Here is a 23,508-nt window from a genome sequence, read left to right as displayed (position 1 = left end):
TCCGTGTGGTGAGCAATTGCCTGTGAATCCTTTGCATCTTGTACACTGTTATTAATACTGTTGCTGTTACTGTCCTTTTTCTGATTTCATTGCTGTTTCCAGTAAATTTTTCTTATCTCAACTTGTAATCTTTACTTTTTTTGCCTCCTGTTCACCTCTCCAGCCCAGCACAGGAAAGGGGATACAGGGGAGCAAGCAAAGTGGTGTGTGGTTTGGAGTGTTGTAGTGGAAACCATAAACTGGGGAATAGCATTTCTAAACCACAACACAGGTGTTTGTGTGTTCCCAACAAGTTCTCTCAAAATCTTTCCTTCCTGCAAATGTAGTCTCCAATGTATTTAGTTCGGATTACAGCTTCTTGGAGGTAAGATGTGTGCATAGGTGGTTAAGAGGAAAAAGCACTTCTGTTTATACTCAGGATAGATAGTTACTCTACTAACTTCATTGTAACACAAATCTAATTATAAGTGTATATATCTAAGTATAACATTTAAAGCAATTACTTTAAAGTGGAGATACATACTTCATGCCTCATTATTTCACTCTCAGTTCATTCATATTCTCTTCTTCCTATTTCATTTATGCGTGTAAAAAAGAAAATCAATTGTTTTGTCCTTATATGCAAGAGAACTCAATGAAGTGTTTTGACAAACTATAAAATAACTTATATGTAAAGTGTGTTTTTATTGTTTTTCATTTGCAAGTTTTTTGATCCTATGGTTTTAGCTTTATCTGTTCTTGTTTTCTAGCTTCTCACTAAAAAACCCCCTAGATTTTGACCACAGAAAATACATGTACCTTGCATTTCATATGACAGCTTTTTTCTTATGAGTGCTCTCTTCTGTTTTAGTGCTGATACGTGAATATTACCAACCTTTTAGAGAAGGTGTGTTATTTTTTCAAGCTATCTCTTGTGATGATTTTTGCCTTCCTCATTTTGCTTCTTACATTACCAGTTTTTAAAAACTTGCTCCCCTGTGTGCTTGCCTAACTCTCTGAAGTTTATCAATGTCTTCCTTTAATCAGAAAGAAACAAAGCCACTCCCAGGCCCTAACTTTCTGGCACTAACCCTGTGTATTCCTTCCTTTACTTAGGAAAATAGTCTTCTAGCAGCTCTGCAACAGTTGCTTGGCACTACAGTAGGAAGCTTTTCTTCACTGTAGCTTTACCTCAGAGCACATTCATGATTGAGCTCGTGGTTAGAGACAAGCTCACTTTTTCATAATTAAACTGTCTCCATGTTCTCATTATTACAGAATTAAGCAATGTTGAATTGAAGAGGGGCAGCATAGGCATCTGTAGTACTCTTGTGGGCATAATCCTTTTCACTGAATTACTTTTTCTGTATTTGGGGTGGACCTGCCTTTGTACATATCAGCAATCTCTGCTCACCTTGTTTTGCAGGAACAGTGAACTGCATGTTTGATGCCTTTTTCAGCTCTTACACTTCCCTTGACAAAATAGGTTTGTGTTTATTCCAGTAAGGTGTCTTAAAGGCAAGAGGATAAACACATTTTAAAACTTATTCTCTGTTTCTTCACTTTGGCTTTAGTAACCATGTTCACTTATTATTGTTATCTTTTTCCTCCGCATCTTTTTGTTTCAGTCAGTTAGTATTGTATCTGTGACCTTATGTGCAGCTATCTGTGTCCTTATTTCTGCCTTCATTCTACTCTAGATTAGTGCATTTTTTTTCATTAGCCAAGGACTTAGGAGCTGCTTAGGCAGAGGGGGTGTGTGTGTGGTTCTTTTTTGTTTTTTTAATTTTCACTGGGAAATACGTAACCAAATCAGTACCTTCCTACAACTCTAATAGTGTAATTTCTTTTAGATTCCTCTTCTTAGACTATTCTAGCTTAACTAAAAACCTGTGTCATGTTAAGCAACAGGAGCATCTTCTTGCTGAAATCTGTACGTGTCAGCATTTGCCTTGTTTACAGTTGACCTGGTCTGTCATGTCCTCTGGTTCTACATATTTTCATGAGGTCTTCATGTGGTGCTTGTCATGGGCATAATCCATGCATTTAATCTACTTTTTTACTTGTCATAGTTATATCCAGTCCCACTTCTTACTAATTTTAGTTCTAGTAGCTGTTCACCTATTCCACTAAAGTAATGAATAAACTGACCAGATGGTATTATAGTGTTGTACTTGTTAAAGTACCTATTGAGAGTAGATTGAATTCAGAGAATAATCTGAATTCATCCTCTGTTGTCAGGAGGAAGGGAAATAAAAGGTGAAAAGATGTTGTTGGCTCATGGGTGTTGGAGCAACTTGCTCTTCCTTTGCATCTTCACAAGTTGAACTGATAATTTGGAGACTGTCCTTCCAGTCATCATCGCCCACCCTAGTAATCTGCAAATACAGTTGCAGAATATTGACTATATAGTATATGATCAAAAATGTTAAATAGTTCTTCAGCCATTTTTATTCTACATTGTTTCATACTGTCTGAATCACTGCAATGCTAGCTAGGTCCGTTAGAAATCAAAAGCATCAATTTTCTGTTGTGTTGAAATTTTCCACTTTATTTACAAGTAGAGAAGAATGCAGCACATTGCCTGTAACATTTTTCCTTTGTTCCTTTTTTCACACCTTTCTCTGATTTCCAAGGTTGTTCTTTTACGTATTCACGGCAAAGGTGATGTGTTTACCAGTGCAGGTCACTAAATGCTTTCCATTTACATGTCATTCTTATAAAAGTCATGATTGAAGTATCCAAAAAAAAGTCTTGATGTCTTACCAAAAAGATTTGTTCTCATTCCCATCTCGGGAGATAAACTCAGGAGTTGTCTCCTTGTCATGAGCAACTTTTGGTTACATTTTTATCTACAAGGGCATTAAAACACCTGTGTAGAATGAGTTTGGCTCACAGGTTTTCCATAAAAGCCTTTGCTGTTGTATCAGTGATCTATGGAGTGCTTGTCACCTTCTCTTTCTTCTATGGGTGACTGTATAATCATTAGAATGAAAATTAGCCTAAGTTAGCATTTTGTGGTGGACTTGGCAGTATTAAATTTGTTGTTGGACTTGATGATCTTAGTGGTCTTTTCCAATCAAAATGTTTCTATGGTTCTATGTAATTATACCATGTCAATGTTAATACTGCCTGCCTGCATTTAAAAATAATAATAATAATAGTTAGTTTCAAAAATTGTCTAGCATGAGTTGTTTGAATACACAGAAATGTTACATCCATTGTAACAATTACAGGTTTGATAAAGTTTCAACCTCTCTGTTACACTGATCTTCTGCCATTCAGAATGAAATTCAGGCTGTATTATGCAAGTACTAAAAAGACTAGTTTTGTGTATGATACGGATAGAAGATAAGCTATATGGTAATTCACCTTTGTTTCAGTAGCTTCAGTTACTCAACAAAAGAAAATGTATTTCATAGTAAAGATGAACTTTGTTGCTCACTTTGTTATTTTAAAAGTGAGGAAATCACATGCAAACTGTATTTTAAAATTATTTTCATGTAATTGTATTTAATTACTTCTGTTTAGTTTTGTAATTCAGTATGACTGTTTGCACCTGCTTTGAAGATGCTTAATGCACAACTTTTCTCCCTGTTTTTCTTTCTGAAGGACCCAACCATATGCCTATGCAAGGGCCTGGACCTAACCAGCTCAATATGACAAACAGTTCCATGAATATGCCTTCAAGTAGCCACGGGTCCATGGGTGGCTATAATCACTCAGTGCCATCGTCACAGAGCATGCCAGTGCAGAATCAGATGACAATGAGCCAGGGACAGCCGATGGGCAACTATGGGCCCAGACCAAACATGAATATGCAACCAAACCAAGGTAAGTGAGGTATCTATTGGCTTCTGTAAAAGGAAAATATCTTGGGTGCAGATTTTTTTAAAGGTCTTATCTTGTAGATTTCCTTCTCTAAATGTGTTTGTACCCTGAGATTGGCTCAGTTGCCTAGAGCATGGTGCTAAAGAACAAAAATTGTGACTTCAGTCACCCTATGGGCCATTTACCTAAGACGTGGACTCAAGGATCCTTGTGGAAGAATCATCTCAGAATACTCTGTGAATATTCTGTACTTATGTTTGGTGGATTCTACACCTCTTTTCTCCCATATATCTGTGACTTTTTGTTTATTTGCAGACATTTAACTTTTCAGGTATAATGTGAGAATCTGGAAATGGATCTCCTTTCAGCAGTTATAAGCTGGAGCTACTGTTTCTCTTTTTTAGACTTTACACTTCTAGCAAAGTGTTATTGTCATTCAGGTTGATAAAATACATTTCTACTTTTAAGTTTCTTGGTTAAATGGAAAAATCAAAGTCAGATAGCCCTCAGATTGTTAACCTAGTTAGTCTTTGTTTTCAGCATTTTTAGCATGGAATGTGTGTTTAGTCTTAGAGAAGCAAAATTCAGTTCCAGCAACAAACCTGGTACTCCCTACTGTTTTGATGAGATGTCCTTGTGTATATAGTAAAAATCAAAGCTAATTTTGTATCTAAGGTATTTCCATTGTATAAACTGATGGTGTTTTGATGTCCTTGTTGAAGTGCAAGGATGTTGTGGAATTAAAAAATTGCATTAAAGTCACAGCACAGCAAATTACTAAGCTGCATATGTACTGCATATTCTTATAGAGGTGCTTTACAAGTCAGCAATCAGTATTTTCAGCTTACCTGTTAAGTCTGTTACTGCATTGGATCTGTACATGCTAGAAGTACATCTGTACATTGGATCTAGCACCTGCTAGAAGACATATGACAAACCGAAGCTCCACTTTTTTATGTGTAGATGTCATCTGTTCTGAGGTGTACAGACAGACCAGGTCATACTGATCAGTTTGATTATTTGGTTATAGAAAGTTGCAAAACAGACAAAAGACTAACTTAATGAGAGACTAAAAATAAGTCATGATGAGAGAAGCTGTTTCTGCCCTTTTCTTACCAGATCTGAGGCCTTTAGCATCCACATAGTTACTTGCATTTTAATAAGTGTATAATAGAAGAAACAAAAGATAGGTACATAGTCGGGGAAATCATAAGTGGGAATACTTTTGACTGTCTCTCTGAACTGGGAAGTTATCTCTGTATTCTGGGCAATACATAGTGTAGTAATTTTGTTGTAAGATGCTTTGGAAAAGTCTGTTTCAATTCAGATTTTTTAGTTGCAGAGTTAGCAATAATTATGTAGCAGTGTATGTGAGGGAGCCATCTAGTAAGTCACTCTGCAGGAAACATTGTTGTGTGACTGGCGTAAAATTTAGGAGATGATTCCGTCTCAAAGTAGGATTCTTTACTCTTTATTCTCCTGTTGTGTTTTTGAAAATTGGTCATTAGAAACTAAGCAGAAATAAACTTAAAAGATTTCTGTGCTGAACAAATAGTGGAACTGAAGTGACTTTGGGGAATAGAGAATAAAACAGTATTAACCAAATTATAGGTTCAAGAACAAAACAAAAATTAACAAAAACAATATTAACAAAATTACAGGTTCAAAGAGCAAAATCTTTACTTAGAACAATGGCACCAATGCCATTAAGGCCACAGCAAGCTTTTGCATTGTGTAACTCTAATTCTGCCAAGTTTTGACCCTTTAGGCTGAGACTTTTCCCTTTCAAGTGTCTTGCTTCATGGCTGGTTCTATTTTTTGCAGAGGTTTCACAGAAGGAGAGGCCAGTGGGGTAAAAAATAATATTCTTTAAAATGTTTCAATGTTTCACAAAAACATTAGTAAACAGAGCGCTTCATATATAAATGTAGGAGTGCACGTGCCCCTTTCCTTAAAGCAAGGGTTTGAAATTTGTCTGTTATGCAAACAAAGTGTTATTTGCTGTTAAATGAAAATATTGTTCCAATTACCTGTGAGAGAGGAAGTCTTAAGTTTGAAGATGGGGATGTTTGTTATTTTGATCTAAGATGATTGCCAATCAGGTCTGCTTAGTACATTTCCTCCATTTTCTACTCTTAGTTGTTCCATGTGTATTGATGTTTGATGACAAATTAGAGGAAGTATTTTTGTATCTTCACTGTCTTGTGACTCCAAGGCAGCTGGGCAGAGAACGACAGCAGTCTGTGAGACCATGAGAAATTTAGAGGTAGGTAGCCAAGCCCCATTATGGCTTGACAGATGTCTCAGCCAAGCATGGCCACTTCAGGCTTCTCTCCTAAGTGAAGAAACAAGAATGAGCTGTTAGGAAATGCACCCAGTGCAGTTTAACAAAAGGGGAATAAACAGATTGGGACTCAGAGATTTCTTAACTGGTCATATGTCCAACAATTCAGAAACACGCGTGAACCAAAATTTCTGAACATCAGTGTTGTTGGTCAGGAGACATTTGTGAGCCCCTAAGTATGCTTTGTTTCTTTGTCTTACAGGATTGATCCATACTGAAAATGAGAGATCCTACTACATCTGTCAGTTAATAACAGCACTAGCTAAATATAATGCTAAATATTCCACAAGATGAGATCTTAGCATCTCAAGTTGGCTGTTAAAAATTAGTAGATGTTTTTGGCTTTAATCTTTCCCTATGTGGGTTCCTCATCTATAGAGGAATGAATTTGATGGTAAGATTCCAATACCATCTGATTTCACAGGAGAGTTGTCAAAGTATATTCATTATGAAGATTTGGACAAATTACTTATGGGTACCATAAGAAAACCTATGAATAAATTAATAATTCTGTCTTCAGTCTTTGACTAGGCATCACATCTCGCATGAACAGAAACAAAATACTGAAATAGTTTTTCAGTGAGTAATACCTACTGTGTACTGAATGAAGCCAGTGCTTCCAGTGGAAAAGAAGCATACTGTTATATAATAGATAAAACCACCATAACACTCAGAAAGGCTTGCTCTAACACTTGGGTTATGCTTGAGCATAACCTCTTTATGTGCAATTGCTACCAGAACATCTTGCTGTATATACACCTTGTGAGGCAGATGGTGTTAGCAAGAAAAAATGAAAAAAGTGCTAATTAAGAAATAAAATGCATAGTAACAGAACTGTTTGCTGCATTCACTTCCTGTATACCTCTCTGTACTCATAACTGCTTTGTACTAGTTATAAAATGCTATCCACAGGAATACCTTAAATGAGAAGCAAAGTTTTCATGGTATTGATTTTATATAGTCAGTCCAGTTTAAAAGAGGAATTCTAGTAATTTTGGACTTAAAAAGCAAAATATTTTAAGTGGAAGATTCTGTAGGTGACTCTTCATTGAAAAGTGAATATAGCAGCTCAGGACATCTGCAAGGAATATTGGGTACCTTTTTGGAAAAGATAGGAAACAGAAGGAACTGAATGAATATTGAAGAAACTATGTTCTTATGGGTGCATTTCTTCTTGTGTATGGTAAACTACTTAGCTTGAAAAAAAAGGTCAAGTGTTGCCAGTTTTTGACTTTTCAGGGGGGAAGATATAGGCATAATTTTTCTGAAACCTGAAACTTGCATGGAAATTCTTGTTTTTATATTGAATAAATCTTTCACACTCAGGGAATAATATTTAGTAGTGGAATTAATATATTTTATAAGTAAGAACCAAGGAATTGTAGCTTGGTCATCTCAGAAACTCTGTTTGTTATGCATGGCCAGCCCAGAGACTGTTTCTCATTTGTCAGATCCCTTTGCTGGGATTCCATTCCTGTGCTAGAAGAGTTTGACACAAGGTTGTCAAATTCCCAGTCTCTATTGAATGAGCATTATATATTTCCTGTGGTAAGGGAGGAGAACAAGTTTACAGGTGACTTCTACAGGACAAGATCATGTTGACTCAGTCACTTGCAGACCAGTTGTCAAATCTGGTGCTGAAATTTTTTAATGATTGTTTAATTTCTATAACCTTGGAAAAATTCCATTAAAATTTCAGAGCTCTTTGACTTACAAGCAAATATGAAGTTATGGAAAGAGTAGAGATGAGACAGATGCAGATTCTGGTTGTTTTGTTGTGCACATAAAGAAAGGAACATAAAGATAGGAACATCCAATGTTAGCTAAAATATAAACATATTTAGGGTATGGCAGATCAGGATAAAGTGATTTCTGAGTTTGACTACCTTCTGTAAATGTCTTCCCATCTGTTCACTCCCATGTAAGCTGAGACTGTTAGGTTTCAGTACCTTGACTGTTTACAGTAGTCAAGATGTTATGGAAAAAGCAGGGCAGTCTCATTTTTTTTTGAAATCTAGTGTATTAGAGGGAAATAAAATTGCCTCCACATTCTGAAATGCCATCATGCTATAGCTGCATTGTGTAGGATGTCTAGCTGTAGAAGACACTGTGGTTTTGTCATGAAAAAACAAAAGATATAAACAGCTGCCACAGAGCTTGTGCTTTCATCTGCTTTCCCTGGAGTAAAACATGAAAGGCAGTGTTGGTAACTAAGGAATTTTTTTCTCTGACATTTTGTGTTCCAGTTTTTTTAAAATGATACCTGAAATTGTGGTTCAGTTTGGGATGAGAAATTCGTGGAGTAATAAAGTGTGGAGAAGTGTCTACTGTCTTTAATTTGCAGCCTGAATCATACATTAGGAGTAGCAAAAAGTTTTGTATCCTCAAAATCTTTTGAGATAATGTTTAAACTGCTCCTGGTGTTAAATTTAGGATGGTGGTTCATTTGACTAAGCACATCTGAATTGTAATGTTTGTCAAGTTAAATTGACCCTCATTATAGTTTCTAAGATAGCTCATACAAGGCTTAAAACCGTCATTTGAAAAAGAAGCTTTTTTTTTAAACATGTGGAAAAACACCAAAAAAAATTTTGGTGAGGGCTGCTGCATTTTGTTTTTGGTGTTGCCTGATCAGGAATTCAAAAGCTCTGTTTTAGGGTGCTTGTAAAAATTTGTGCCACAAATAGTGGAAAACATAAAGTCATTGAATGGTTTGGGTTGTAAGGGACCTGAAAGATCACATAGTTCCAGCCTCCCTGCCTGTGCTACAACTAGCCTAGGTTTCTCAGAGCCCCATCCAGCCTGGTGACTTGAATACATCTAGGGATGGGCATTCACAACTTCTTTGGGCAACCTGTCCCAGTGCCTCTTCACACTGAAGAATTTCCTCCTAATATCTCACCTATACCTACCCTCTTTCAATTTAAAACTATTGCCCCTTGTCCTTCACTGTCTGCCTGTATAAAAAGTCCATCTCCTTCCCTTTTATAAAGCCCCCTTAAAATACTGGAAGGCCAAAGTGAGGTCTCCCTGCAGCTTTCTCTGCTCCATGCTCCCTTAGCGTTTCCTTCTCTATCCCTCTGATAATCCTTGTGGCCTTCCTCTTGACCCGGTCCAACACGTCTTTCTGGGTCTTCTGTGCTGAACCCCCTAAAGCTGGATACAGCACTCTGGGTGGGATCTCACCAGAGCAGAGTAGAGGGGCAGGTTCACCTTGCTTGACCACCTGACCATGTTTTTTCATGCAACCCAGGATACAGGTGTTTCTTTGGGCTGCAGGCCCAGATTGCCAGATCAGACCCAGCTTTTCATCAATACAAATCCTCACGTTCTTCTCAGGGCTGCTCTCAGTGAGTTTCCTACTCTGTACTCGTATCTAGGTTTGCCCCTACTCAGGTGCTGCACCTTGCACTTGGACTTGTTGAATTTCATGGGGTTCTCTTGGGCCCACTTCTCAAGTTTGTCCATATCCAAGTAGATAATGAATTAAGAGTCTTAAGTGTTTTTTTAAGTTTTGGGATTTTATGTCATATTAAGTGTTACACAATGAATAAACATAGCTTTCTCCTAGGCTAGATTTTTCAAATGGAAGAATAAAGTCCAAGTTCCCTCATCCCTCAAAACCACTGCATAAAATAGTTATGTTCCATGAGGCAGTAGAGACCATGGTGGTTCTTTTAGGTATCTTTTTAATAAGAAGAACCAAACTGGAAGGAAGCCAGGCCGTCTGTTATGAACACAACACACAGCCTAATACAGGGTAGTGAATTCTCATTGTGGCTCTACAAAGCGTTAATGAAGTTCTAATTTAAAAAGCAAACAGAAAATCTCTACATTGCACCATAGGGACCCAACACATTTTATCACATTGTATTGTGACTAATATTAATATTGTTAATTAACAAGCTTTCTTGAGATCTAGGAATATTATGGCAACAAGTTTCTATTTTTTATCAAGACTGCCTGATGTTTCTCAGTACCTCCAAACAGAGGAGCAGTGAAATGGAATAATCTAAATTACTTACTCATTTAGAAGATCAAAAAAAGGAAAAGTATTTTGCCAATAATTAAAATAAGTACATCTGAATTTAACCCTTACTTTAAAGTCAGGACAGAGAAACTTGCCATACTGAAGGACAGAAGCATAACTGGATCTTCTTAAGAGTGGCCAATATTTATCTTTAGAGGAAAATGAAGCTTAGGCCACTTTACTTCTCAGTGAGAGATCCCACACTGGGATTTTATGGGATTTAACTTATGCACTTGGAATTCATACTATTAATTAATTTGTCATAACTTTCCCTTGTAAATCTGCATAGACAGTGTATAAGTGACTACATATTCCTTTGCCTGTAAAAATCCATTGTCGCTTGGCAGTGTATCTAGGTATTTTTCCAGTACTCTAGTTTCACACAGGACTTTCTGCTTGTGCTTCAGAACCTAGTTTTTCAAAAATACTAAATGGAATGGAAAAATCTAAGCATACAGAAAAAAGGTAATATCTTCCATTTTCTCACTGGATGGCACTTAGGAGTGGCTCTGCTAGTTTGATGTTTAATGTCATGGTTTGTTTTAATTTTTAGTAAGGCTGCTAGTTTCTTGTTATCTTTGTAGTTTATAAAATAAATTATTTTTTTAAAAGCCAGAAAAGCTTAGGGTTTCACCATTATAGACTGGGCAGTATGTGTGAAGTGGTTCAAATTAATATATTACAAAAATCTGTTGCTTAAAAAAGTTTAGCTCCTTGTCACAACTTTTTCCTCCTCATGTTTTTGATACCGGAATAACTCTTTTCTGAAGTGGTACTACAGAGGAGGCACAGAGGCTGTTCTTTGTTAAATGTTGTATCAGTCTAACCTGCAATCTCATATAATGAAATTGTGTAATCATCATTTTCATTGCTGTGTGGTGTCAGTAGGGTGCTCTTTAACTGTCTGTTTTCATTACTGAAATTTGCATTTCTCCAAGTACAGCCTTAATCAAATTTTGTCAGTTGATAAAACATGGACAGTACTTGATCTCTCCTGGTCTCTTCCTGTGGTTTATAGAACTTGGTGCAACTAAATATGAAAGATATTTTTTGTTAGAGATTGTTTAGGACTGTTCAGTGTCAGGCAGAGCCTGTGTTCTGTGGGCTTTCTGCATATGCCTGTTGTGTAATTGCCTGTCTGGTTCATGTGGTTTGTCTTTTCAGGCTAAATAAAATTGTTGATTTTGTGATAACAGCTTAGTGGTTTGTTGGTGGAATATAACAGCAACTATGTATGTGTATTGAAACTATGCTCCAAGGAGATCACAAATGTTAAATAAGTTTTCTATGACTTACCAAGGTTTCACCATCAGGTTTTCACCTACACTATTTTTGAAGATTTTTTTAATAACAAAAAGTCGTGAAAGTGTTTCAGTTATGTTTTTGTAGGTGTAAACTAATATCTGTGGTTTTGAAGAAAAATCTAAAAAGCAACCTTATTTAGGCTGATTTCTGTTTTGTAGTTTGGCTGCTGAATTGTTCACCTACATTTGCATAGGTCCAGAAACAACAAACCCTTACCAGAGCAGTGGATATACAGAGCTTTTTTTAGTCCATTTTTAAAGGTTGGGTTTTCCATGTTCTTTTGGAAAGGTTTAATCACAAATCATTTTTGTTTATTTGACATTTTTGCTGCTTCTCCTTTTGCAGGTCCAATGATGCACCAGCAGCCTCCCTCCCAGCAATACAACATGCCACAGGCAGGTGGCCAGCATTACCAGGGGCAGCAGCCACCGATGGGAATGATGGGCCAAGTTAACCAAGGAAATCACATGATGGGGCAGAGACAGATTCCTCCATACAGGCCACCACAGCAAGGTAGGAATTCACTTCAGTATTTTTGCATTGATTTTAAATAACCATGTTTAAAACCATTTTTCATCTCTTTCTTGCTTAATCCAAATTTCTGTCAAGTCATTTGGTGTGGCAGACTTTGTTTGCACACTCTTTTTGTTACCCATTTTAAGGGTGGTTCTTGCAGCAAGAGATTACTGCTGTCACCATGAAATGTGAAGAAAAGTTTGTTTTCTTTTTGTTTTGGTTCTTTCTGAGATTATACATTCTGAAACTGGACATCTCAGATATATGCTGATGCAGAATTTGATATTCTGATATTTAAATGATAGGACAGAAAAGGAACAGAATACCTACTTGGTTCTGGATTCATTCAGTTACGAAAAAGGAACGATGTTCCACGATTTTGGTTACCTTTTTTCTTTTTAGTCCTTTTCAACAAGGAATAATTTTATTTTTAACACCCTAGTCTGTTATACACATATTCCTAAAATGAGCTCAAAACTGAAGTTTGATATATATAGTCTCAGTCTAGTGCAGCCAAACAACTGTGTGTTTGTATATGTATATAGATACATTTACTTATTTTTTTAACTAAACCAGATTACATATGTTGTCTGTAATGCAGCAATATGGGTGGGGAATACATTTGAGAAATATTTCTCATACTAAAATCAGAAATTAGCAGGCTTTATAACAGACAAAACAAGTGATTTACGTATTGACTGGTTGTGGTTTTTCAGGCCCACCACAGCAGTACTCAGGCCAGGAAGACTATTATGGGGACCAATACAGTCATGGTGGACAAGGTCCTCCAGAAGGCATGAACCAGCAATATTACCCTGATGGTAATCTCTCATAAATGTTAACTTTCCCATTTTCTATACCTGCCCAATACTAATGTAGTCCTATGCCCAAAATTAGGGGATGAGGAAAGAATAGTAATTGGATATCATACCTCACATTTAAAAACCCTTCCAAATTCAGAATTGTTACTACAGTTTAAGTTACTGTGACTAGTTAAATTTGCAACTTAAAGCATGTAATTTGTATTACTCCCATTTGAAACTCTTAAAAACAGTTTTATTATTTCAAAAGAATGGAAATAATTTGTTTCTCTCAAAGAATGGAGAGTTCCTTAGCATATCTAATATGATTGACATGAATTTAAACAGTCATAACTTTATTATCATTAAGAGAGGGGGCGATATCCTTTTATTAAAAATTTTACCGAACTGAAAAAACTTGCTAAAAAGATGTGGGTTTTTTCTGTAAGTACTCTACTTTTTTTTAACTTAGTGTTTCATTTTCATGTAAGTCGCACAAATGTGTTATTGCTGACATGGTATGGGCCTTCAGTTTAACATTTATATAGGAATAAAGTGGTCCCTGCCCTGAGGATATTGAAAATGTGAATCCTCTTTAGATGTCCCCTCAGTGCTTTCAAGACAAGACTGAAACTTTGAATTTCATAAATCTGTCCTCCTACCTCTTGGAAATATGGAGTGCTGAAGACTATTGGATTGTGTTATAAGTTAGAAAAGTTGAAATTAACTTGTTTTCAGGCTGAGCAGAGACTGGGAGAACAAAGATGCTAACTCCTGACTACTGTGATAACCATGTGTGCAACTTAATGGTATCTTATGAAGCTCAAGAAATGTGGTACATGTTAATGTTTAAAAAATATATGCAAAGCAAAGCTGTGTAATTGCCAAAGCAACTGCTCATAGCAAATAAAGGGATGCAAGTCAGTTGTTTGAATTCAATTTCCGTCAAATTGATTTTAAGGTACATCAAGCCTTATCTGTATAAGCTTACATGTGTTAATTTCTGGAGGTGTGTGTGCAGACTTGTGTTATTTTACAAGTTGCATTAACTGGTAATTATTCAGATTTCATTTTAGAAGATTTATGTATACACGTGAACGCTAAATTGTTACAGGCAATTTACTCTAGTAAAGGCGGTTTGATGTTAGCATCAACAGCTTTGTGACAGCACAGATGACTTCTAGGATCTATTCCTTCTAAAGAGTCATCTTTATCATTACCTCATTATTACTCTTATGTAGAATAAAAGTAGAATATTTTAAGACTTGTTTTAATGGTTATGTATGCATGTAAGATTCAGTCAGTGCTGTATTGCAGACGTGATGACAAAACCACTGAGTTTCAGAATTGTTTCCTCCTTTCCTTACTTGTATCTAAAAAATTCATTCCAAATTTATAATATTTAATTTCAAATGTAAACAAAATTTTGGCATGTATTCTTGACCAAGTTAGCAATAAGATATATTTTGATCATCTGTAAGAAAATATATGTGTGCTAAAAACAACAGGTGGGGTGCTTACTGCATGTATTGCTTCCTTAATCAGAGATGCCTGTAGTCTCTGAGTAGAAAGGTTTGTTTGTAATGAATCTGCTCAGGACTGAAATGTAAGAGGAAAAGTTTTCTTAAGATTTTAAGTAGGAATTCTGTTTGTAGGGAAAACCTTGAGAGTGTTGTATTTCTGTCATTCAAAACCAGAATTTAATGTAGATGATGGTTCATAACTTCATTGAGCTTTATTTGTTATATTTCACACTGCTTTTAGCATATGCTTTTGAATTGGAGATCAGCAGAACAGGTGTTAGACAAAGTATGATAATTGCTTTCTTTGTTCATTCTAATTTAATTCAGGTTATTTACATGTGAAAGGCCTAAATGCTTTCATTTTTTTTTTGAGTGAAAGATGAAGTACTCGCCCCCCCTCCGACTCCCCCAACAAGGATTATTGGAAGGTTAAGACCATCCCTTACTGTGATGTTTCTAGAACTACTGCATTAAGCCTTTTTTTTCCCCTGTCACATGTTAATTCAATATGAAAGGAAATCATATTAATAAGTCTTTGGCTAATACAATTGAAAATTCTTTTTCATGTATATCCAGTTGAAATTTTTTTTTTCATTTTTCTGAGAAATGAAATATTTTTAGGGTTTTCACTCAGAGGCCATTAACGTTTCTTCCTGTCTCTTGTCGAATTGATGTAGGTCATAATGATTACGGTTATCAGCAACCGTCGTATCCTGAACAAGGCTACGATAGGCCTTATGAGGATTCCTCACAACATTACTACGAAGGAGGTATCTATATACCTTCACACACATACGCACAGACATTCCCTCTCCTCCCCCACCCTCAACGGGAACAGACATTCTTGCACAACACAACTTATACCCATGCAAAGCTCTTGTAGAATACTAGTTGCTGGCTGTCTTGGAAATGGCAGGGAACTTGGAGCCTTCAGAATAATTTCTTGCAAACACCTTAAATATATAACCACAATTTGCCATTCTAACAACAGTAAAATGACTAAAACACTCTAGAGATTTTTTTTTTTTTTACCTCAATGGAAATTTTTATTTTAACATAAATTTGTTGGTTCAGTTATATATCTTTTTGTGTGTGTACATTTTGTATAATTATAGTGCTGTTAGGAAACAGCTTGCTGATCTTGTGTAGCTAGTCTGTGCTCTTGTAGCTGTCCTTAATTTTGTCTTTTTTTTTTATTTTATTTAGCATAGTCATGATCTTATGACTGTGATGTTCCAGTAAATGTAATGCTCGTTTGGCAGAGACGCTGAAAATGCTGCAGTTCAACTTTGCAAAATTGGCTTTAACTGCAGTTTGTTTGGCCGAGTTCCTTCTGTTTGGTTTGAGTTTTCTTTGTTTTGTTCAGTTTTTGAAATCAATATTGCATTTTCATTTTGTTCTTGTGTTGTTGGCTGTGCATCTTAGAAGGAAAAAAAAATAGGTATCTTTATGAGTTTTTGCTTTCTTGCAATGATCTTACAGGAAACTCGCAATATGGTCAGCAGCAAGATGCATATCAAGGACCACCCCAACAGCAGGGTTATCCACCACAGCAGCAGCAATATCCCGGCCAACAAGGCTATCCAGGACAACAGCAGGGTTATGGTAAGAACCTGAGGACACAGACAGCTGTCACAGAAAGGACTAAGAGAGACCTTTGTTGTGTCTTACTCCATCCCTGTTTGACTGTGTCCAGAGGCCAGGCTTGGACAGAACAGCTCTGTGCCTGCGATTTCACTGGGCTGAGACAAGAAAACATAGAAGGCAGTGTCTTTTGGGACTTAGATCTGTTTAGGATTAGGCAGTCTAGGAGAGTGTGGTGGCACAGAAAAGTGAGAGTGACTAAACAGCATTGCAATGGGTGTCTGTAATTTAGAAGGACCCAGAAAGATTCTGCTCTTTTCTCTCTTCTCTAGGTGAACATACTTACTAAGAGGACAAAGAACCACTTTCATCTGTGGATTTGCCAGTTAAAACAGTCTTTTAAAAACTGGTTTAAAACTTCATTCAACACATACATGAACATATTCATGGTTCACATACATGAACCATCATTTTCAAATTCTTTTATTGATCAGTAGAGAAATGACTGTAAGCATTGACAGCACACCTTTAAAGCAACTGTGCCTTATAAATTCACACTAGTAGTCAAAACCTTTTGGTGCATGGCAGGAATGAGAAATCCTCTACCACAAGTCCCTGGATTCAAGGAAAACCACCTAAAAAGGAAACTTAAAGCAGTAGAATGTAATTTTGGTGAATTGATTCTAAAAAACTTCGTGTCAGAAGAGCATACTGAAACTCAAAAAAGTTTTATTTGCTTTCATACTGTAAAGCAATATACATAAATTTATGACAGAAGAAGGAATCTCTGAAATTTCATAAATTCCATGTATATTAGCTTTCAGCTCATTTGCAGGCTTAAATGCTAAAGCTTTCAACATTGTGTGTATGTGAGGAAATGCACGGGTAATATGTTTGCCATGTAGATAAATACCAGATTCACGTGAAATCCAGTTATGTTGAGACAGAGTTAAGCTTTAAGAGGATCCACTGAGATTTACCAAGTTCTACTCCTGGAGTTTATGGATGAATTAATAGTTCTGGAGTAATACTTGTACCTACATTCTGCTAAACATAATATAGGAATAGACTAAAGGTCAGAGTAGAGGTCATGTTGATCACTGCTCTGAACTTTGTAAGGAAAGAAATAAAATCTGATTTATTCAGAAAGTTTAGATTCAGAAATACTAGAAGAAAAAGGGATTAGGAAGTCTTTTGGAGCCACTTACCCAATATAATTTGTAAAACAGAATAATATATTTTTCAGTTTCTTGTTTTTAGCCAGAATTGTTACCAAAGTTTCATTTCTTTTCTGTGAAATTTGTCAATGAATATTTAGAATTCAGCTATAAAGAATTACCATGAATAAATAAACCCATGTTCATTTATCAGATGAACACAGCACTTTTAGGATGTTGTATTCTCGCTCAATTTAATATTTAATTGCTTTCTAATTTTCAGAAATAAATCAATATCTCAAGACATTATTATCAATCTTTAAGGTTTTGTTTCACTGTGGAAAGGTGAAACTGCATAGTTCAAGGGGATTTGAGGCCTGAGGAGAATGGTAATAGCTTATGGAGCTTTTCTTCTCCCGGTCATCTTTTCACTGTCTTACAGATCCAGAATTACTGAAGGAGTTATCAGCTGATGTCATCTTAATGTCCAGTGCCTGTAGCTCAGACTAGCCCTCTCTAGCACTGAATCACTGTTGGTAAAAACATACCTGTTTCTTCTGAAGGGAAGGAAACAAAAGTGTTGGTTTGTTTAAAAGAAAAGCCCTTCTGAAAAGCTGCAGATCTTCAGCTCTAAAAAATAGAGACCCAGTTTTTGAGGAGTGTTGTTGAAAAAGCTAACAGATCCACTGCTGAGGATTCATAGGGGTTGCCACTGAAATACAGAGTACATCTCTCCCAGTGCTGGGGGGGATGGGGATAATTTTGTTTGGAATATGGCTGCAATGCCTGATGGTGGTATCGTGCAGCTTCCAGTGGTAGACAGGCCAAATCCCTGTGAATAGTAACAGAGAGTTATACTTGCAAAAGAACTACTTCTTTTACAGACAAAAAAGACTGGAGTCCAAGTTTTGGGTTTTTTCTTAACCTTTTTCTGGAAAGTCAGTATTATCAAAGGAGTGTGGAGTAGAGGGTGCTTTTTTCCATCTCACAATACCTTTTACTGCTTGTCACATCTCACATTTTATACATGTGTAGCTTGCTTGCCTGACACCCCATCCATGATTGCCTGCTGTGGTGTGGGACTTCACTTTCTGGCAGCACAGTACTGCTGGTCTCTTCAGAAAGTCCAAATGCTAAACATAGCTGGTTATCTGGCTGCTCTTGGCATTAGAAAATTCTGGAACTCAAGCAGCCTACATCAGGAGACTGCCTTCCTAAAACCTGGAAAGGGCTCATGTTTATCATTTCTTGCCTTGTTCTTCTCTGTCCTGTACATGGAACTACACGCATTGATATTAAATAATGAATATATAAATAAAAGTAAATGTTTCTGTGGTTGGAGCACAGGCCCTGGCAGCCAAGGTGCTTTCCAGGGGGAAGGAGGTAGGACACTCAAAAGACCTAATTGCATAGTAGTGGTATTTCTTAGTCCTGGTTAGCTGTAAAATTCAGTGGTTTTTTAGCTGTAAAATTCAGTGTTTTCCCTGTTCTCTTCTTTCCAACATCTTAAGCACTTTTTTTTTTTTTTTTTTTAATTTAATTTAATGATCTCCAGGTCCTTCCCAGAGTGGTCCAGGGCCTCAGTATCCCAATTATCCACAGGGACAAGGACAACAGTATGGGGGATACAGACCCACGCAGCCTGGGCCACCACAACCACCACAGCAGAGGCCTTACGGATATGACCAGGTATTCTTCTGTTTGATGAGAAAGTTGTGATTCTTACACACTCATTTGATAATCTTAGATTCTGGACACTTAAACTAATGAATTTTAGGACATGGTCTTTCAGGTATGTACATACAATTCTCATGGAGTTTATTTCTTGGTGAGTTACCAAGAATCATTTGTATGGAATTGTGATTAGTCATTCTCTCCTGAGTTTGCTAAATTTTAATGCAATTTGGCAAAGTGAGGCCTTCCCAGCAGTGTTTTTGGATGTTAGAAATTAAGGTGATGTGTTTCATAGCCTTATGGTGAATGACTAATATGAAAGATGAGGTTTCTAAATCTCATGGTGGATCATTTTTCATTACTTCTTTGCAATAGAAATGGTTGAATTTATTTTCCGCAAACACAAATCCTAATCATAATCTTCCTCTTCAGTTGCAAAAGCACCTGAGGCGTGCAGCTGAGGTCTTTCCGCTGCAGAGCTTATGGGGAGACATGAACTTGTTTTTGCACAGATTTTCTCTGAGCAGTATAAGGGAGCAGTGAACATGGGAAAGAAGTGACCTGAAAATCACCTGCTTCATTCCTATTACTGCTAAGACAAGATTAAAACAAACAAACAATTACCATCAAAACTTTAGGCTGGAGTTGTAGTGAAGGGCTCATGTAAAAAAGCTGTCTTAAAATTAAAGGATGAAACAGGTTTAGTTCCTGTACAAAGTACTAACTTGTAAAAATCCAAACTTTTCACTATTAATCATTCAGAAGCATCATTAAAATGCTTTATTACTTTCCTTGGTATAAATAATATTAACTAAATGATAAAGTTGAGGTTCTAATGTTTAAATAAAGTCCTGTTATGTCAGTAGAAGATCAATTGAATTTTCAAGAAAAACTTCCCTGAGGAAGTGAGAATTGCCCACAGTTTTGATGAACAGTTGGCTTTCTTTATAGAGAAATTAGAAAAGACAAGGTAGAAGGACCAAACTCTCTGTGTGGTAGTTTAGAGATGCAGTTACTTTTAATTATTTAACAGATAAAATGTTTATGCACTGAACCAGTAGCTTCCTCTGAAAACAATAAGCTACAGGAGAATTCTTTACTTGTGGCCAGTATAGGGTCAAGGAAACTTAATCACAATTTGCCGAGTTTTTTCCAGCTTTCCTTGCAGTAGAGGTGGATAACCCTCTCTGTTGATAGGCTGTGCTCCTCCAGTTTGTGCACTTGTAAGTTCCCCTGGGAAACTCAGTTATAGAAGACCTCTCTTTCATACTGGCCATTCCCATAGGAATTGTGCTGCTTAAATTCTCATCTGGCAGCTGTTGTGAACCTCTTCTTCGTGACTGATTGTTATATTATAATGGAACATAACTGGCATTGCAACATAAAACTAAAATGTAAAACACTACCTTGTTGTGGTAGTACTTTACGTGGAACGGTGGCAGGATCAGTTTGGAGCATGTTCACTTCCTAGCACAGTACTTTATCTGCAAGCCTTGAGCCCTGTGGTGGTGAAGGATCATGGTAAGCTTATAGCATTGATGCTTTCACCTCTGTCCACCTCTGCAGTACATGACATTCTGTCAAAAGAAATAGAGAATATCAATAAGGGTGGTAATTCTGTGTATCAGATCTGTGGAATAATTGCCTCTGTAGGATATGTAGACTGGTTGTTCATGTTCTTTAGGATGTGCCTTGGTTTTGAAATACATGTAATGCTTGATAGATTAATAATTTTAGGTACCTTTGTGTCATGGTTACTTTCCTAAATTACTTTGAATTTCGGTGACCTTGACTTTTTGAAATAATTTTCAAGGTTTAGGTGGGAAGTAATCCCTATCTTTCTTTTTTTTAATGATGTTCTGCTAATTTCACAGCAGCCTATTGAATATAAAGGTATACTCTTTTGATCAAATTAGGCTCCTGGCCTTATATTCATGTCTTTGGTCTTACTTCTACATTAAAGCACAAAGTATTTTTAGTGAGATGAAACTTATTACTCATATCAGTATATCATTTACTTGTATTAGTTTCCATCTTTTAATATCACAGTTTATTTGGATGGTCTTCCAATTACAGCTTTAAATGCAGGAAAATATGTCTTGTAGTCTAATTATGTATTTTGAATTTTTTTTAGGGTCAATATGGAAATTACCAACAGTGAAAAAGTACTCACATTCCGGTAGGCAAAATCTATTAGCAGCCATATTGTCTCCTCAGCACTGTGGACATCTTCCCAAGATGAGAACCTCCCATTCCATCTAGATTTTGGAAAAATCTTGTGGCTGTTTTATGGTTATACAGTCTTTATGGGTTAATTGTTAAAGACTGTAGATTCTCAGAAACTAGTTTCACATCTCTACTCTAGATGGCAATATTGGACAGAAAATCTGTGACATAACAATTTGCAGTGAGTTGAGAACTGTATGTCAAATATACTGTTACAGACTGAGAGGTGCAAACAGCTTTGTATGTTTATGAAGGTTATGGGAATTTAATATTTTTTCCACAGATTTTTTTTGTAGGGGGAAAGGGGAAATGCACACTTTTTACAGCAGCAATATTTTGTATATTATGTTTTACATGTGATGAATATGCAAGACAGTACACTACTCGCTGGGCAGGATAACAAATCTACTGTTAAAATGGGTAGGGCATGGTAAATGCTTGATTGTATTAGTCTCGAAATGGTGTACAATAAAGATAACAGTGAAAAGATGGAGAGCATTCTATGTCACTGATGGGTTCACGTACAAAGATTGAGAATCCCAGTTATCTAAATGGGAACATAATTAAGGACAGTGTAATATAGTCTTGTGCAAAGATAAAATTTTTAAGCTTTCCAATTTTTCTGAGTGAAGCGGTTTTGTAAAAATTGTTTCTAACATAGTTTGACAATTTTCTGCAACATTTTTTGGGTAACAAGATAATGTTTGGGTTTTATTTCTCGAGTGTTTTGTCAGAGCTTTGCATAAGCAAGCTGTAATCCTTCTTAATAATTGCAATAACAAAGAAAATGACAAGTGTTAATTTTACTTGGCTTGAATATGCAAAGAACTTGAAAAAGAATATGGAGAACAGGACTGTATTGTATAAGTGTATTTTAACCTTTAGTTGAATAATTTGTATGTATCAAAATAGCCTAGAGGACTTTGTAAAACCTATCTAAACTTTTGTCATGGTTTAGGAATGGTGTCCCCCAATTTTAGTCTTCCCACTGACACACTCCAAGCCACACGCTGCTCGCTTGCTCCCCACTCTCCCCTTCCTTTGTGGCAGGCTGGAGAGGAGAATCAGAGGCACAAAAGGGAAAGATCAGGGTTTGAGAGAACAATTTACTGGAAACAGCAAAAGGAAGGTAATGGCAGCAATGCCAGTGCCAGAGGGTGCAAGAAGGAGGTGAAGGCTTCACACGTGGTTGATTGCTCACCATGCAGAGCCCGGTTCCACCCCATGCTACACTGCCTGGAAGGGTCCCCTGAAAATGAGGTGTGCCCTCCTGGCTACTGCAAAAATTAACCCCGTCCTGGCCGGAACCAGGAGAGCTTTCCTAACTGGGAGTTAATAACTTTAGAAAAGGGACATTTTTGTTTGTGCCCATTTTTCTTATTGGTTAACATGAGACCAAGGGGATGTTTTATAACATTAGGTACAAAACCTGTTGATGAGGGAAATGCCAAATTTTGTTTGGAACTGCATTAATGTTTATAGTGTTGCATGTGAGAGAGGCAGCACCTTGATCAATAACAACAGCACACAAAAAATTGGTTTTGAAACTGCCCTACAACTGTGTATCAGATAAATAAATGGATATTCTATTCTGCAGAAATATATGCATTCAAGAATCCCTTGCAACTTTTATAAATGATAAAACCTAAAATTAACCCAGGAGTAAAATATTTTGTGTTTTTTCAGTTTGCAATCAATGTTCAGGGGGATAAAAAACAACTCGTGTTCATAGTATGTGTGACATTATATATGGAAGACAAGATTTTCAATTTGTGCATCCTTTTTAAAAGGAAAACAGTTTTCTTAAAGTCAATAAAAAATACACATCACGGTTTGAACAGATATGGCATGAGGAACATTATTATGAATTAAAATCTTGCAGGTTCTGTGCCAATTTTCCACCACTGTGTACTTCGTTGCTATTTAAAACTGTACTCCATCAATTCTAACGGAAGAATAAATTATTTGTGATTTTAATTTTCTCATTTGTTTCTTTAAATTAGATCCCTATCACTCTGATGTCTCATCTGGAGACTCTGCTGTGGGTTTTGATTTTAAAGATGTTTGGCCAGAATAACCAGACCTTATTTGCAGTCTAGGACTTTATCAAAATTCTCTTGCCATAGCCAAGTTAATTAGAATTAACTGTTCAGTAATCAGCATGTTGTGTAGGTTGTTTGTTAAGAAATTCTTTCTCTGAAAATGAAGGTCCATGAGGCTATAATCAAGATGACTGAATTAGATAAATGAGTTGACGAGGCAAAAATGTGTTGAACCCAACCTGGTGTAGATATGTTATCTCATTTGAAATAGGCTCAACTGACATTAAGAAATAATTTGTCTTGCCAACCCATCTTCTGTTGTCTTATTCTCCTTTTTAATGGAAACTAAAATTGCAGTTTTAATAAGCAGAATTTCCTCCAGGGTTTCCCTCCTAGAGACTACTGCATTTGCAAGGTTTAATTGTTTTATAACAGTCCTGTTTCGTAAAACTTTTTAATTGGTGGTGACAAAAATTACCTTATTCCTCTGATACTAT

General features: G+C 36.4%; 1 protein-coding gene across 2 annotated transcripts in view; it reads left to right on the top strand.

Annotated features, from left to right (window-relative positions):
* Positions 1–22,946, top strand: part of SS18 (SS18 subunit of BAF chromatin remodeling complex) — a 42,702-nt gene extending 19,756 nt beyond the window's left edge. Inside the window, exons 5-11 of one of the 2 annotated variants that reach the window (XM_036406679.2) lie at positions 3,592–3,813; positions 11,835–12,002; positions 12,722–12,826; positions 15,006–15,098; positions 15,811–15,933; positions 18,625–18,758; positions 20,878–22,946. In XM_036406679.2, coding sequence (XP_036262572.1) covers positions 3,592–3,813; positions 11,835–12,002; positions 12,722–12,826; positions 15,006–15,098; positions 15,811–15,933; positions 18,625–18,758; positions 20,878–20,904 — 872 coding nt within the window. In that variant the 3' untranslated portion in view covers positions 20,905–22,946. The remainder of the gene's footprint in view (positions 1–3,591; positions 3,814–11,834; positions 12,003–12,721; positions 12,827–15,005; positions 15,099–15,810; positions 15,934–18,624; positions 18,759–20,877) is intronic. The other variant, XM_036406680.1, reaches the window with a different exon arrangement.
* Positions 22,947–23,508: the final 562 nt, after the last annotated feature.

Source organism: Molothrus ater, chromosome 1, assembly GCF_012460135.2.
Source record: "Molothrus ater isolate BHLD 08-10-18 breed brown headed cowbird chromosome 1, BPBGC_Mater_1.1, whole genome shotgun sequence".
In the NCBI taxonomy this organism is placed as follows: domain Eukaryota; kingdom Metazoa; phylum Chordata; class Aves; order Passeriformes; family Icteridae; genus Molothrus; species Molothrus ater.
Note: the sequence above shows the minus strand (reverse complement) of the source record. Positions and strands in the feature narration are given on the sequence as shown.